Here is a 15,331-nt window from a genome sequence, read left to right as displayed (position 1 = left end):
CGGTTGGACTTTCACAGCCTGTAGCTGGAGTAGGGGGGCAGACACAAGCCATGTGCAAGGCAGGAGCAGGCTGTGTGTGGGGAAGTGCCTGCAGCTGTGGATAACTTCCTTGGGACTGAGGATGGCTCCAGCGGCTGCTTCTGCCCCCACGGAAGCAGGGATGGCCGCAGGCTGTCCCCAGATACGCCTGGCCTTCTGCAACCGCCTCTTGTCTTGCCCAGCCTGCTGTGCAGGTGAAGTTAGAGACAATTTTTAACAGATGCTTCAATAGATGCCCCTACAAGGTACCCAAGGACAGGGAGGACTGAGCAGGCAGCTGTAATGCATGCCAGTCTCTCTTTCCCAGGATAATCACAAGCTGTACAAGCAGAAACTTGAGGAGCTAACCAAGCTCCAGGATGGGATCTCTAGCTCCATCGCACGTCAGAAGAAGCGGCTGAAGGAGCTGTCATTGTCCCTCAAAAAGTAAGTTGGTGTCCTGCGGTGGGATGGGAGAGGAGAGCAGCAAGGATGGGGCTATTGAAGTCATCTCACGGCTCTGTCTCACAAACGCTACTGCAGCCTCACTGAGAGCAAAGTGTTGTGGAGGTCTGGACTCACCCAGGCTGATCTTCCTCAGCTTCCCTTTCCTCTGCCTGGATTTGGGCCTTGTTTGCAGTTCAGAGCTTGCAAGGGCTTTGCGGGTAACTGGAACTGCCCCCCATCCCGCACAAAGCACTCTCCATCCTTCCTTGAGAAGACCAACTGTCTGGCCCCCCCTTGCTCTCCTTCCTGCTTCCTTTCCTTGAGCAACATCCCAGTCTAACAGAGGAGCTCACCCTGCAGATGGAGTCGTGGACTTGCCTGCAGTCCATCTTCCCTGACCTTGGGGTGTCCTCATCTGCCACTGTCCTGTATCAAGTGCCAGCACATGCTGATGGTGTTACGGAGGCTGTCCTGATGCCAGCGCCTGTGTTTCCTCCCCAGATGCAAAGCCCACATGAGTCCCAAACAGGAGGAGTCCATCCTAGAGACCCAGAGCCTAATAAAAGAGAGGCAGAACGTTTTCTTTGAGATGGAGGCCTATCTGCCAAAGAAGAATGGGTAAGAGGCGCCTCGTCTCTGGGTGAAACACCAGGTCCTCCCTCTGTCTCCCTGTGGCCGTTATGCTGCAAGGCACAAGCCTGCTGTCACCTTTGCTCCCGGCGGTGTCGCAGCTGCACTGCCCAGCTCAGGCTCAGCCAGGCCGAGACTCTGCAGCACTGCCCTCGTCCCCCTCGCTCCTCTACTTGCTTGTGGCCTTCACCTGCCCTTGAAGGCAGACCCGGCAAAGACCCTGGTGCCTGCGGGAGGTGGGGTGTGTGCTGGGCCGCCTGTCCCCCTGCCCTTGGGAGGAGATGCCAGAGCGTTTGTGCCAGTCATGCTGCCTGGCAGCTCTGAGTGGAAAACAGCTGGGAGCTTGTTCCCAGCCCCGCGGCCTCAGCGGTGGCACGAGAGGGGACGGCTTTGCCTCGTCTCTGCAGCAGCGCTGCCAGCTCCCATCGTAATGCTTCCGCTCTCTCCCCAGGTTGTATCTGAGTCTGGTGCTTGGGAACGTGAACGTCACGCTGCTCAGCAAGCAGGCCAAGTACGGCCCTCACGTCACTGCTGCTGTGTGCTTTGCCTGGCCTGGGATCCCCTCGTCACCAGGAAACAACAACTCCTCCGGGCTGAGGCTGCGGCACGTGCAGACACGTGGCGGGCTTGACCCACCTGGTGCAGATTCCCTTCCCGGGCTGGCCCCTGCTTCCTTTGCCAGAATCGTCCGAGTCCTTGACTCCCCCTTACGCTCCTGCCACCAGGCAGGGAGGGACCGTTAGCTCTGATAAGCTAAACAGGATCCTCCAGCAAGGCTGTGTCCATGTTTCCCCTGTGTTAGGGACTTCCAGGAGAGGCACTTGTGCAGCCACTGGCAAGCCCCCTCCTCTTCCCTTGGGAAACACCAATGGCCGATTTTGTCTCATGAGAGCCCCCCCGCTAATGCCGGAGGTGCCCAGCCAGGAGCCCATGTCCCCCTTCCTCAGTTCCCCAGGCCTTGAAGCTCCCCTTGAAGAGCTGAGCAGACACCAACCTGTCCAGCTTCCCAGAGCCCTCTGGGCCACCCGCCAGGTTGGCATGGGTGGGGGGTGACTTGAAGCTGTCTTATCTGTGTGAAAGCAGCCTGGTGTGCTCTCCTCTCAGAAATACCCAGGGGATGAGGCTTTTCCTGAGCATGTCCCAGAGGCTCCCAACAGAGCATCACTTCTGTCCAGCCAGGTGGGATAGGAGGACAGAGACTTCCAGCAGCCACCTTGCTCCAAGCCTGTCCTTGTGCCTCCCTGCAGGTTTGCATATAAAGATGAGTATGAGAAGTTCAAGCTGTACCTCACCATCATCTTACTCATTGTGTCCTTCTCCTGTCGGTTCCTCCTCAACTCCAGGTGAGTCTGGCTTGCATGCCAGGCAGAGATCTCCTCCCAGGCCCCTGGGTCCTCCTCTCCCGCCCTGAAAGGTCCAGAGCTGAACAGGAGATCCTGACAAAGGATCCGGCCACTGCCCTGGAGGTGGGGTGGCTTTTTTGGATGCTGCGGTCTTGCTGTGGCTGTGTTGGGTGGTCTCCCTGCCTGCAGGGTGGGTGGGCATCCTGCAGCGATGGCTGTCTCGGTGCCTGTGCCCCCCAATGCATGGGCAGTGGCTCTGCTGCGGCCTTTACATCCTGCTTTGTTCCCACCAGGGTGACAGATGCTGTCTTTAACTTCCTCCTGGTGTGGTACTACTGCACCCTCACTATCCGGGAGAGCATCTTGATCAACAACGGATCCAAGTGAGTCCCTTGGGCTCGGGGAGAGGGGGCACGTAGCAAGTTGGTCCTTCTCTGCAAGGCCAGGGAGTCGGGACCTGATGCATAGCTCCGCGCTTCCTAAGGGAGCAGCCCCCTCCTACTCAGGGCGTGTAGCAAACCCTGGTAACGAGCCGTATGGGGCAGGAGGAGCTCCCTGTGCGGAGGCGGTGCGGGAAGGTGGAGCGGTGGCTGAAAGGGCCCTGGCACCGCCTGGACTGGAGGCGCTGGGTCCTGCTCCACACAGGGCTATTTCATCACCAGCCCTGCTCCTCGCCTTGCCCTGGGAGCTGGAGGGCAGCCGGCGCTGGGCTGGCTCCGCTCTCCCGGCACGTGTTTGGGTCTTGATTCGTGCTCAAGACCTGACGCCTCTTGCCTCTGTCTGCCTTCCAGAATCAAAGGCTGGTGGGTTTTCCATCACTATGTCTCCACCTTCCTCTCAGGTGTCATGCTGACGTGGTAAGTCTGTGTCCCCTTGCCTGTAGATGCCACGGCCTGCTTGGGCTGTGGCCAGCTCAAAGGGGCCTTTGCTGCCCTAACGCATGGCCATATTCCCACTCTGTGGACATTGGGGTCTAACAGTCAACTCCCCATATTCCTCACCAGGCCCATCGGCACTTTTGTGCGGCAGGCAGGGTCCCTGGGCTGGGAAACATGATCCCCTGCACTGCAGCTCTTGTGGAAGGGCTATCTTCCCCTATTGACCCCCTGTTTCGATGGGTGCTGGGTGAGGCAGAGTGCCGTTACCCCAGCTGTGGGGAAGGTAGAGCTGGCTGCATCTCCTCTCAGCCCCACATCCCCCAGCCAGCACCCTCTCTCCGTAGGCCGGACGGGCTCATGTACCAGATGTTCAGGAACCAGTTCCTCTCCTTCTCCATGTATCAGAGTAAGTGCTGCCACATGTGCTGGGACAGGGGCTGGGACTGTGGCTGGCCTCGGGTGCCGAGCGTGCCTGCCTGGCTCTGCCACACACAGAGACCCAGCTGCAGCTGCTCCCAGCTCTTGGCTCACCTGGGTTTTCCCTTGGCCTCTGTCCTGCCCTCCACCGCCCTGGCGCTGGGATGGGAGCTGATGCCTGGGCACTTGCTGACTGCCTCCACGCTCTCCTTGCAGGCTTCGTGCAGTTCCTCCAGTACTACTATCAGAGCGGGTGCTTGTATCGGCTGCGAGCGCTGGGTGAGAGGCACAACATGGATCTGACTGTGGGTAAGCTGGGATCTTCCCTTACTGGTTGTCCCATGCCAGCTAGACCTGCCATAGCAGCCACAGGCCCTGCAGCAGCAGCAAGCAGCCTCCCTCCCAGCACCAGACTGGTGCTCGGCTAGCTGGGAGCTGTGGTTTCTGTTAAAGGCAACAGTGACAGTTATTTTTGTTTGAGTTTAGTTTGACTGTGGTTTTCAGTAGCAGAAATGGTAAAAGCTACAATTAAAGCCAAAGCTCCGAGAGCAGCATCTCTCATGAGGCAGCGGCATCCCGTAGGCTGGATGCAGCCCTCCTCCTGCTCTCCTGAGCCACCGGCCCACAACTGACTCCCTCAAGATGCGAGGTAGCAGCAGATGTGGCTCCTGGCATCTGAGCTTTCCCCAGGAAGCTCCTTCAGAGATGAAACGTCCCTTCAACACCCCACCTACTTGTGGGCTGCTACCTCCCTGGCCCCTGCAGCAGTGAGCACTCGGGCTGAGGGGCAGCAGCTGTGGGTGAGGGCAGCTCTACCTGAGCAGCTTCCTCCAGAGGCCCACGTGCGGTCAGCACTAGGAACCCCTGCCGCAGTCCTCCCAGGGAGCACAGATGCCCACAGCGAGGCTGCATTAGCCTGGCAGGACCCTCTCAGCCAGGCACGGGGTGGCCACAACCTCCCTACCCGTGGCCCCAGGAGCCAGGCTCCGTCCGGTCCCCTGGCTAGCATGTTCTTGGGTCCCCGTGCAAACCTTCATCCTTTGCAGAGGGCTTCCAGTCCTGGATGTGGAGAGGCCTCACGTTCCTGCTTCCCTTCCTCTTCTTTGGGCAGGTGAGTATCTGCTGATCCTCGTAGGGACCTGCAAGAAGCCAGAGCCTCAGCTGGGAGCAGATAGTGTTGTATTCCTGGCTGCGCTTGGCAGCCTGCACCTCACGCAGTTCCCTGTGGGCTGCTGCAGCCATGCGATACGGAAGCCAGAGGCAGGGAAATGCTTCCAGCAACTGCTGAGCCTTTTCAAGAGCATCCACTACCTCCACAACTTGTCTAGTGAGATGGGGAGGACTTGGGCTAGTTCTGCCAAATGCTTGAGTGTTGGGCAAAATACAGCAGAAGCCTTCCAGACACCTTCCAACCCCCTTCTGAGCCTCAGCTGCTGCTGAAGGTCCAGTTCTTCCTTGGTCAGATCACTTAGGCCACTGGCCAAAAGCAGTAGGCTGCTCTGCGGCTTCCTCCTGGCCATTGAGCTCCAGAAGGTGGCAAGAAAGGGGGAGATGTCCCAGCTGGGGTCCTCTGGCCCGAGGCCTGGACAGGGCTTCCCTGCGTGCCAGGGCAGCCTGGCCTCACGCGAGGCCTGTGTGGGGCTTGTGCCAAGAGGAAGCAGCTGGATGAGTGTCGGCATGGGGTTGAGCCTCTGAAAGCAGAAACTCCTCTGCATCTCCTCTCTCCTGCAGTTCTGGCAGCTCTACAATGCTGTCACCCTCTTCCGCATGATCCAGCACCCAGAATGCAAGGAGTGGCAGGTAAGGGGGCTCCCAGGCAGCTGCCCTGGGGACGGGGATGCCCCAGGCAGGTCCCTCCTGCTGACTCGTGCCTCTGTGGCTCCGCAGGTCCTCATGTGCGGCCTCCCCTTCTTCATCCTCTTCCTGGGGAACTTCTTCACCACCCTCCGTGTCGTCCACCAGAAATTTCAGAATAAGAACAAAGACACGAAGCGGAATTGAAGGGTGGCGGGGGGGGCCAGGACTGTTTCTCCCCACCGGCTCCATTGCCCATCGCCGTTCTACTTGATACCGTCCAGACTCTGGTTCTCGCCCCATTCCTTGGAAGCCTGGGTGTGGGGTCCTGTGGTGCTGGATCTGTGACCGAGTCACTCCTCTGGAGCCTGGAGCACCCTGCAACTCCTGTCCCGTCCATCTTCTCCAGGAGACAGCTGGGACAGCTGCTCCCCTTCCCTCTGCCCTGAAGACAGTTGCTGGGATGGGTCTCTGGGGTCAAGCCCAGCTCTGCTAGTGCTCCCCACCCCACTGCAGGCAGGGGCAGCCCAGGCTGCACCAACTCCCCTGGGGTCAGGGCTCTCCCCTTCTCCCCCTGGCCGAGCAGCCCCTGCATACTGAAGGCAGAGAGGCCCTCGCAGCCCTGAGGCTGCGAGCAGTGGCTTCCCTGGGGCCTGCCCTGCTTTCAAGGGCAGCTGGAGGCCGTGGGCAAGCACTGATTTCCAGGGTGTGTCGCACCCCAGTTCCTCCTTTACCTTCCAGCCATAGGGCAGGGGGGGCTGAGATGGAGGAGCTGTGGCACCAGAGGGGTGGGAGCACCATGAGCCTGAGCTGGGCCTCGCCCTGGAGCTGTGCAAACAGCACCCTGGTCCCGCAGGTGAAAATAAAGGGAAGGTGCTGCCTCAGGTCACCAGGGTGGTCTCAGGACAGGTCGTGTGCTTTGTGCTGTGGCTTTGGCTCACCTGGCAGCGGGCCCCTGACACAACATGTCTGCGGGAGGGAAGAAAAGCCATGTCCAAGTGCCCCCACGCCAGCCCAGGGTGCAGTGGGGTGGGGAGGGCAGTGCTGCAAGCTCCCTCCTGCAGCATCCCCAGGCCTGCACAGCCCCAGGCTGCAGCCAGAGCTTCAGCTGCCTAAGGAGCCCAGCAGGACTTTAGTGTCCGCACAGACTGGGAACCCCGGAAGGGCTGGGAAGCAAAGGGCAGGTCTGACACAGCTGTGCCTCAGTCCAGAGCCACCCACCCCTGTCAGCACTGCCCTGCCAGGGCACAGCACCCCAGGGCAGGGGCTGCCCCAGCTCAGCCTAAAAGCCCAGAGCTGCTGCCTGTTCCCCAGGTTTCCTCCTGGCCAGCAGCCATTGCTCCTCCTCCTTCCCTCTGGGTGAGCAGAGAGAAGGCAGGAAGCAAACTACAGAAACAGTATTTTTATTCCAAGGGCAAATGTATTTAAATAATTTACAGTCATTGGACAGCCTGAAAGTTTTGGTTTTTTTCCCCCCATGATTAAATCACAAAGATGTTAAAATAAAAACAGTATTTAAAAAATGACCGTACACAGCATGAGGGAGGGGCTGGGCACAGGTGAGCTGCCAGACCCAAGGGAGCAAGCAGGGCCCTTGCAGGCCGAGACCCCACAAGACCGGGTCTCTTCCAGAAGAGGGGAGAGGAGCTGGCCCCTCCTCACTGCATGCCGGAGCAAAGGTGGGCAGCAGGTGAAAGGAGCGGTGCCTGTGGGGTCCTGATGGCATGGGGCAGCTCTGTGCCCAGAGCTGGCTGCCAGCCCCACATCCTAGAGCTGGCCAAACAGGGTGGGAGGGAGGCGAGGACAGATTGTTGCCCCACGCCATGCCCTGACACCAAACCCTCAGCACTTGGGGGCTACTGGCCCCTCTGCCCTCCCCTAGCTGCCCATGCCAGCAGGCCAGGGTGGGCTGCAGCCCCAGGGTATAAGGCAACACCTCGTGTTCAGGGGAGGAGCCCAGAGCTCCCCCAGCACCATCCATCCCTCCTGGCCCACATCAGCTGTGCCCCTGACCTCAAGGCAAACGCTGCTGCGAGGTGCTCCCTGGGGTGCCGGAGGCACCACGGCTCCTGGACAACAGCCTGAGCTACCCCCCTGCCTCTCTCAACCCCTTCCACCCCCCAGGGTACACAGCCTGCCTCAGGGGGCTGCTGTGGCCCAGGAGGGGTTGGAAGTGACACTGGGGTAGCTGTGGGCTGGGGACAACACTGTCACCCACAGCAGCGGTGGGTGAGCAGGCACTTTCCACCTCCCACAGGCCCACGCCTGGGGACTCGTGCTCTCCCCAGCCCTGCCAGCCCCGCTCTTAGCTCCAGACGTCCAACGAGTACCGGCCCTTCGTCATCAGTTTCTTTACATAGTCCACGGCCTGGGGTTGGCTCATGTTCCCAAACTCCGCCACGATCTCGTAGAAGGTGTTCTGCACATCTCGGGCCATGTTGCGAGCGTCGCTGGAAACAAGTGGACCGTGAGTGAGGCAGTAACACGTCAGAACCATGGAGCCCGCATCACCTTTCAACACCCCAACACAGGCGCTACGCTCACCCCAGCCCATCCGCCTGGCGCTTGCCCTCCCCTGGAACAAGGACAGCATAACCCTCCCCAGGGCTTGTAATGCATGAGTGGGTAAACCATGTCACACTCAATTTTCCTGAGAATAGGAACACTTTCCCAAAGTCCCTTCCCTGCCGCCAGACCTACCCGCACACATAGATATGAGCGTTCCCCTCATTAACCAGCTTCCAGATGTTTTCCTTGTTCTTCTTCAGTAAGTGCTGAACATAAACCTGGCAGGAAACAAGGTGGGAGTGAGGCGAGAGGAGCAGAGCCCCCACACCACAGGCCGTGGTGCAGGAGGGGAAGCCAAGCCCGCGCTCGCGGCTCCAGAATACAGCGGAGCTGCTGGCGCGCCTACGTCTGCCATGGGCCTTCCCTCGCGGCGAGGCTGAGGGCTGGGAGTCTCCAGCCCTTGGGGCCTTTTCTTCCCCCGCTGCCACAGCCAGGAGCCATGCTGGGCAGCGTGAGCCTGCAGCTGGGGGACTAGAGCAGTACCTTCTCGGCCTGGTCTCTGGAGAAGGCGACGTTGAGCTGGGTGAGGACTCCCTCCTGATGGAAGCGGGCCAGCTCCTCACGGTACAGGTAGTCCTCACGCTCGTGGCGGCGGCGCTATTTCAGCCATAGTAAAGCACGGTCTCACCCACCTCTTTGCCTGCAGAGTCAGCCAGCACCCATCAGCTGGCCCCCTGCAGCCCCCAACCCTGTCCTCCCCACCAACCCAGGGGAGGCAGAGCTGTGCAACTGCTTCTGTTTATAAGGGGAAGCTCCAGACCGATTCCCACAAGTACCCACACATTTAGAAACGAGACTAAGTGACTTGACTGTGGTTATTCGGAGACATGGTGGCAGAGGTCAGAGAACTGGCTCAGGTCTATTTGCCCCCCAAATATCCTCTGCGGCCAAGGAAGAGGACAAAACATCCTCATGCTGGACAAAAACACTTAGCTGCCATTCACCCTGCTCCACCACATCTGCTTTTTGCTACATCTGTCAGCAATATGAGCAGCACAAGCTGCACCTTGGAGGCACCGACTGGCCCCACAGAGCATCATCCTGCAGCAGTTCCAGTCCTGGGGAAGCTCCTGGGCACTCACCTTGCTGCTTCAGCCAGGCCCGCTCCTGAATGAAGCCAATGAAGGGGGCTATGCCAGTCCCCGGTCCAACCATGATGATGGGTGTGCTAGGTTTGAAGGGCAGGCGAAACTGTGACTTCCTGACATACATGGGCACCAGGGAGTTGCTCCCATTCTCATTGGGCACCTTGTTCTTAAGCCAGTTGGTGGCCACCCCTTTGTTCAGGCGTCCCGTCTTGGTCTCATACTCCACTGTCACGGCACAGATGTGGATGGCATTGGGGTGAACCTGCAGGGAAGGGACTTCAGCACCAGGCAGAGAGGGAGCCCCAGCAACCCCACAGCTCAGTCTGTCATGCTCAGGGATGGGGAGAAGTTTAACCTAATGTTAACGTTGTGACAGCTATTCCTCCCTTGGCAGATCAAGCCTCCAGGCATGCCCCACACAAGACTTCTGTCCTGTGCTCAACTCATCACAGGACTGCTGAGCTTCCCTCGATATTGCCAACAGCCTCAGGGCTTCAGGCACAAAATAAAGAGTCAATTTTGACCAACCCCTAAAATGCCACCTTGCTTCCAAGCTCTGAAAGCAAGGCCAAAGAGGAGCAGGGCTGCAGGAAGGGTGGTGGTATCCAGGCACAGCTGGCTGCAAGACCTTATGGAAGTTGGGATAACCCCCTCTTCTCATGCATGGATATAACTAAAGCTGCCCCCACACAGAAAGTGTTGCCAGGGCAAATTCCCCGAGTCCTGTCCCCAGCTGAGAGGGGGGAACAGTGGCACCACGGAGCTGCGGCTGAAGCGGTCTCTCAGCAGCCTCGGTCCCTGCTAGAAGCACGCTCACCTTGGAGGAGGAGGCGATGGAGTAGTAGCGGGCCTGCAGGCGGGGCAGGAGCTCACACAAGTGGTCGATGGGGGGGCGCAGCGAGGGCATGTCCTGCAGGATGGCCAGGATGTTCCTCCGGGCCTCCACCACCCAGCTGAGGTAGAGAGCCTGCGGGCAAGGAGGGCACACACGTGACAACTGCCCTAGGTGGCTGGCAAACACTGCCTCAGCTCTCTGTATGCGGTGCCCAACAGTCCTGGATCCCTTTTGGGGATCCCCCAGCACCCAGTTCAACCCAGCAGCTTTGCTGGGAAGGCCACAGCTCCCACCTTCCCCTCAGCAGCAGATGATGCCATTTTGCGGAGGCGCTCCTGCTCGCTGGCGTCTGTGGCGTACTGGGCCAGCTCGTAGAGGACATTGGTGCGGGGTGGGTTGGTGATGTCCAGGTAGTACGTCAGGGCTGTACGGTAGGATGTGGGGCAGGGGAAGGGGTGTTTCTTATTGGATTCCTCTGGAGAAGAGGGAGAGAAAAAAATAGTATTAAAAATCAGCAACTGCATGCCGTTATGTTAGAGGTCTTGTGCCAGCAGCTACATGTGGTGTATGAGAGCTGGAGACAGAGCCAGGGAATGGGCTTCAGGGAGGAGAGAGCAGTCCTAGGGCTGAATCAGCCTGCTGGCTGATGGCCCGATCCCAGGCTGAAGCAGCTGCAGCACAGGGCAGCTCCATGTCCTGGTAGCACATTTTGTGTTTCACAGATGCTGTCTGACAGCTCATCAGCAACAACAACAACAACAAAAAAATACCCCGTGCTTCCCAATGGGGCCCTCTGCCCCAAGATATCCATGCACAGAGGCACCCAGCAGACTCCCAGGCCAAACAGGAGGGCTGTTCTCCACAGCTAATTCAGCCTCACACACTTACACCTCCTTCAGATCTGGCCTCAGAAGTGTTCTTAGTCTCCTTCAGCCACGGACAGTTGTGCTCACAGCCCCCTCGGGAAATGTAAGCACCAGCAGCAGAGGCTGGAGCTGTTCTGTTCAGTAAAGAGCACCGTAGGGACAGGAATGACAGTGTGAGGCCAGAGACCCTGGGACACCACACAGGGGTCTGCCGGCTCCAGCTATGCATTAAAGCCACTTGTGCTCTTGAAACCAGAAGCCAGCTCTTGGGCTTCTGGGCCAGCAGCTCTGATGCATCAGGTGGGCAGCAGCTACCATCTCCCTCCTGCCAGAGGCCAGCTCTGCTGGGAACGCTGCCCAAGAAAAGCTCTTTGTATCAGCACAAGTGCTCCCTCCTGGCAGTTCAGTCCTTAAGCCTGGGCCTCCTCCAAGGACCGAATAACAGCATCGCAGACACGACAGCCCCCGGCGAGCTCCGGGGCCGCTGTGGCAGAGGGATGCTCTAGCAGACTGATGCTCTGTAATTAGGAGTGTGCTGTTACACAATTTGTTGTTGAATGGACACAGCAAGTACGTTTCACAACTGACCCACTTCAGCTGGCTCTCAGCAGGCAGGCTCTGTGCCACTGCTGCTGAAATGGCACGGCGTTCTGAGCGGCCTCAGAATGGCTCTGTTCACCTGGAGGTGCCCTATGGGACCTGAAGGCGATCTGGCTCCTGCTCTTGCGGGAAAGACAGAGGCCATAGCTGAAGGAGGACTGCTGACGCTCAGGGGTGATCCATACTCACCATCCAAATTATTTAGGGACATGATCGTGTCAAGATCCGTGCCCAGGATCTCACCAATCTGATTCACCAGAGAGGAGTCGTTGGCTGGGTACACCGCCACGTGGTCCCCAGACTCATACCTGGCATGAGAGCAGGAGGAAAGCAGATGAAACACCAGCACTGGCTTCTCATCCACCCCAAGCCTCAGCTGCTCAGCTAGAAGACAAGCAGGCTGGTGCAACAGCGCAGTAGGACAACGCTGAGATACCCAAGCTGCCACACAGTGCCTGCACAATCAGGGACCTCAAAGAGCCATCAGTAATAGCAGAAAGGACCACTGTGGAATAACGGTTTTAAGAACCAGTTCCTTTACAAGAGACCTCCAAGATAACAGCAGTTTTGTCAGAGACTTCAGCAAGGACAGGCCAGTTCCCTGACAGGCAACGAGCAAAGTTGCTCAAAACCTCTGCAGTGTTTTGTTATGTTAAAGCCACCTGGATTCGTGGCTTTCTCACGAGCACACACAAAGGAATTTAAGCCAGCAAGAGGGTTTTTAAGAACAGGGCTTTATTCCCCTTATGCTTGTACACCTAAGCCAAGCAAACCCAGGCATGAGCCATCCCCAGCTCTCCCCTCACTTATAGCTCATCTACCCCCTCATTTTTTGAATGACTTCTAGAGAATTCTTGCAGCTGGGACTGCTCAGGTAGGATGGGTATGTGTAGCCAGCTCTGGAGGGACCCAAAGCAGCCAGCTGGTATGGCCAGGCACAGCGCAAGAGCTGGGAGAAAGTCCTGACGTGGGGTACCTGATATGTGGTACAGAAGCCCAGAGGGGCAGCATTAAGTAATTATGAGAACTCGGTCCCTTTCTGAAGTGCTGGATGAAGCCAATGCAACATCCTTGCTCTTCGCTCCTGACGCAGACTGCTCCTGCCAAAATAGAGGAGCAGTCTCCCATGGGAAACTACCTGATTTTGGAATTGGAGATATCCAGCTCCAGGTGCATAAGGTGTCGCTCTCCACCCTTGTTCAGCTTGCGGTTCTCCATAACCTGGGCCAGGAAGGGGTTCTTGGCATCAAACGGGCTGGAAGGAAACACAAGGACCCTCTGGGTTACTTTCCGGAGGCTCACAGTGCTTCTTGTCTCCAGACATGTTCCCTCTGCCTCCAGAGCAGGCTCCCATGCTTTGAGCCCAGGGCTGTCCTGGTTCACGTTTTGAAGCACGCCACAGCACACAAACCAAATTATGATCCTGCTACTGCCCAGACTAGCACAGAAAACAGATAATTTTCTTTCTAAGCACAGTCCAGCAATCAACAGCTTCTGTCCCATTAAAAACAAATGATGCAAAAGTGGATTGGAGGGAGTGTCCCATCTCAAAGAGATATTTCAAGCTGGAATTAATTTATACAGCTAATCTCCCCACAACAATGCAGCAATCAACCATCATGCATTAGCTACCCTGGGCAAGGAAAGGCCCTGATGACCTCAAGACAGATGCTGCAAATGTACCAGCCAAACAGTGCATGTGAACACTGCCACCATCTCAAACACTAATGATTCATTAACTGGGAAATCCCTCAGAGTCCCAGTGGCGATCCAAGCCCATTTCTCTTGGTCAGAGACCTGCTACATGGCTGCATTGCAGAAGTGACAGTGCCTGCATAGCAGGTGTAGTTAGGAACCTCAAGGACCCATCAGCCAAATCCTGGCCCAGGTACACCCCACCCAGGGTGGTTTGGCACTTACGGCTTCTGGTTCTCGTAGCTCTTGAGACGACCCATCTCACCCGTATAGACTTTGTTCATGTTCACATCTGTGTGCACCACCAGCTCATACTGACGGATGCTGGAGGAGGAAGGGGGAGAGAAAAACGTCAAACTGGCAATCACAAGGTACAGTTGGAACCATCATCTGCTTTTCTGGATTTTCTGCAGTTCAAAAACAAATGTAACTTCCACCCCTTCACCCATCTCGAGCCATTAGGGAGCAGGCAGACAAAGCAGAAAGCCCAAACCAAGAGGAACCATCAGCTGCACTGGGAGCATCACAATCCAGCAAAGCCATCCACAACGGAACCAAATCCATCATGTCACCCATCCAGAAGAGAAATCCAGAGCTGGGTTCAAACTCGCACCAGAACAGGCGCAATCCAAACAGTCCCACTCATCAATCCACTTCACGCGTGCCCTCTCAAGCCTGGACAGGGAGGCAGTGCGCAGGGAAGGGGACAGCAGCTCAAGGCTGATGGCTCAGCCACCAGTCAGAGGTGGCCAATCTCCCTGGCACCCAGAAGCACCGGCTCCCACACCCACCTGGACTCTTCTCCTGTAGCCTCCACCCCAAAGTGCTCACACACCGCTGGCCAGAACTGCTCTCTCCAGGTGATGAAGTCTTCTTCCAAGCTAGCCAGGGCAAAAGAAAGATTCAGTAACCCTGCCCAAGCTGGGAGCAAAGGGGCATTCCCAGAAAAGCCATTTGAGATCCCTATGGACTTTCTCCCTTCACCATGGGAAAAGGCATTTGCCCTCGGACCCAGGCACTTTTGGTGCCTCCAGACACCCACAGATCAGGGGAGCACCTTCAGAGCACTAAGTGGGTGGGAGGGAACTGTTGCTACACCAGCCACCTCTCCCTTCACCAGGTCTGCCAAGGAAGGCTTTGTTATTCAGACTCTGTCTTTAACCAACCCAGCTCCCCCTTGTCCACTCCAGGCATTAGGTCACCTTCCTAAAAGGCAGATTCCACCATGGCAATGCTTATTTTTCTGGGCTCAGGCCCTCCCTTACACAGCACATCCCTCTCATCAGATCTTGCAGCCCTTAGAGGTAAGGCCACAGGTTGATGTAGTTTCCCAGTTAAGCTTCTACCCACAAGGGTGTTCAGGTAAGCATAGAGAGGTCAAAAATTAAAAAAAACCAAAACAAAACAAAAACAAAAACAAAACAAAAAAAAAACATTGTCCTGAGTTGGAAAATTGCTGCCTTCCACCATAAAACAAACAGTTCACAAGGAGATGGAGTTTGCCTCCTCCACAGGGATGGGTGAGTTTATCCATACAGACTGGGTTAGCAACGAGGCTGCAGCAGGCAAAAGCAGAATAGGCTGCAAAGCCTCCTCGAGTATATAACTATGGTCATTTAAAGCTGATGGGGAATTTCCCAGACTCAGGATCTTCTAGGATCCTCTAAGTATACAGGGATCTGATTGTGGGAGGGAGAGCAGACACACACTCAGAGACATGTCAGCTTCCACAACTAGCCCTGTGGAGCTTACTTCTGTCTTAGTAGTAGAACCAAGTCCCTGCCAAGGTCCCTTCCGTGATGCTTTAGCCAGCTCTGACCAGCCCCTTCAAGCCAAGCTACTCACTTGCCATCGTCATCTCCCAGCCCAAGTTCAAAGATGCGCTGGGCTCCAAGCTCCTCCAGTCTCTTGTCCACGTATTTTCCCATGGCATTGAAGTGCTCATAAGTCTTGTTTCCCAGCCCAAAGACCTGGAAGGGAATGCTGGTAAGTGTGGAGAAACAGGGACTGGATTTTTCCCATTCAGTCAGCATCCTCTGGCCAGTAGCACTCAAAGGATGTTTAAGATAAAGTATGGAAGACAAGATAGCAAGACCTCTCCCAGCTCTCCATCAGCTATTTGTGGACCTTGTGAGTAAGAATCTACCACTGG

The 15,331-nt window shown here is 56.9% G+C and overlaps 2 protein-coding genes across 2 annotated transcripts in view; one reads left to right on the top strand and one right to left on the bottom strand.

Moving 5' to 3' along the window:
• Nucleotides 1-346: 346 nt before the first annotated feature.
• On the top strand, nucleotides 347-5,848 carry TMEM120A (transmembrane protein 120A; the record flags this gene model as incomplete). Its single annotated transcript, XM_010292808.1, has 11 exons — nucleotides 347-465; nucleotides 967-1,083; nucleotides 1,547-1,606; nucleotides 2,343-2,438; nucleotides 2,732-2,821; nucleotides 3,230-3,295; nucleotides 3,661-3,722; nucleotides 3,950-4,042; nucleotides 4,780-4,844; nucleotides 5,465-5,533; nucleotides 5,621-5,848. Coding segments are annotated over 11 exons (951 nt in total), but the record flags the coding sequence as incomplete, so codon positions are not given.
• Nucleotides 5,849-7,832: 1,984 nt separating this feature from the next.
• POR (P450 (cytochrome) oxidoreductase) overlaps nucleotides 7,833-15,331 on the bottom strand; it is a 26,672-nt gene continuing 19,173 nt past the window's right edge. The window contains 12 exon segments of the mRNA XM_010292807.1: nucleotides 7,833-7,977; nucleotides 8,228-8,313; nucleotides 8,579-8,698; nucleotides 8,701-8,735; nucleotides 9,178-9,445; nucleotides 10,001-10,150; nucleotides 10,312-10,493; nucleotides 11,674-11,792; nucleotides 12,623-12,739; nucleotides 13,405-13,503; nucleotides 13,971-14,060; nucleotides 15,025-15,149. Of these exon segments, the coding sequence (XP_010291109.1) occupies nucleotides 7,833-7,977; nucleotides 8,228-8,313; nucleotides 8,579-8,698; nucleotides 8,701-8,735; nucleotides 9,178-9,445; nucleotides 10,001-10,150; nucleotides 10,312-10,493; nucleotides 11,674-11,792; nucleotides 12,623-12,739; nucleotides 13,405-13,503; nucleotides 13,971-14,060; nucleotides 15,025-15,149 (1,536 nt within the window).

The sequence above is a fragment of the Phaethon lepturus genome, unplaced genomic scaffold, assembly GCF_000687285.1.
Source record: "Phaethon lepturus isolate BGI_N335 unplaced genomic scaffold, ASM68728v1 scaffold41598, whole genome shotgun sequence".
Lineage (NCBI taxonomy): Eukaryota > Metazoa > Chordata > Aves > Phaethontiformes > Phaethontidae > Phaethon > Phaethon lepturus.
The sequence above is the reverse complement of the archived record's forward strand: the minus strand, read 5'-3'. Positions and strand labels throughout refer to the sequence as shown.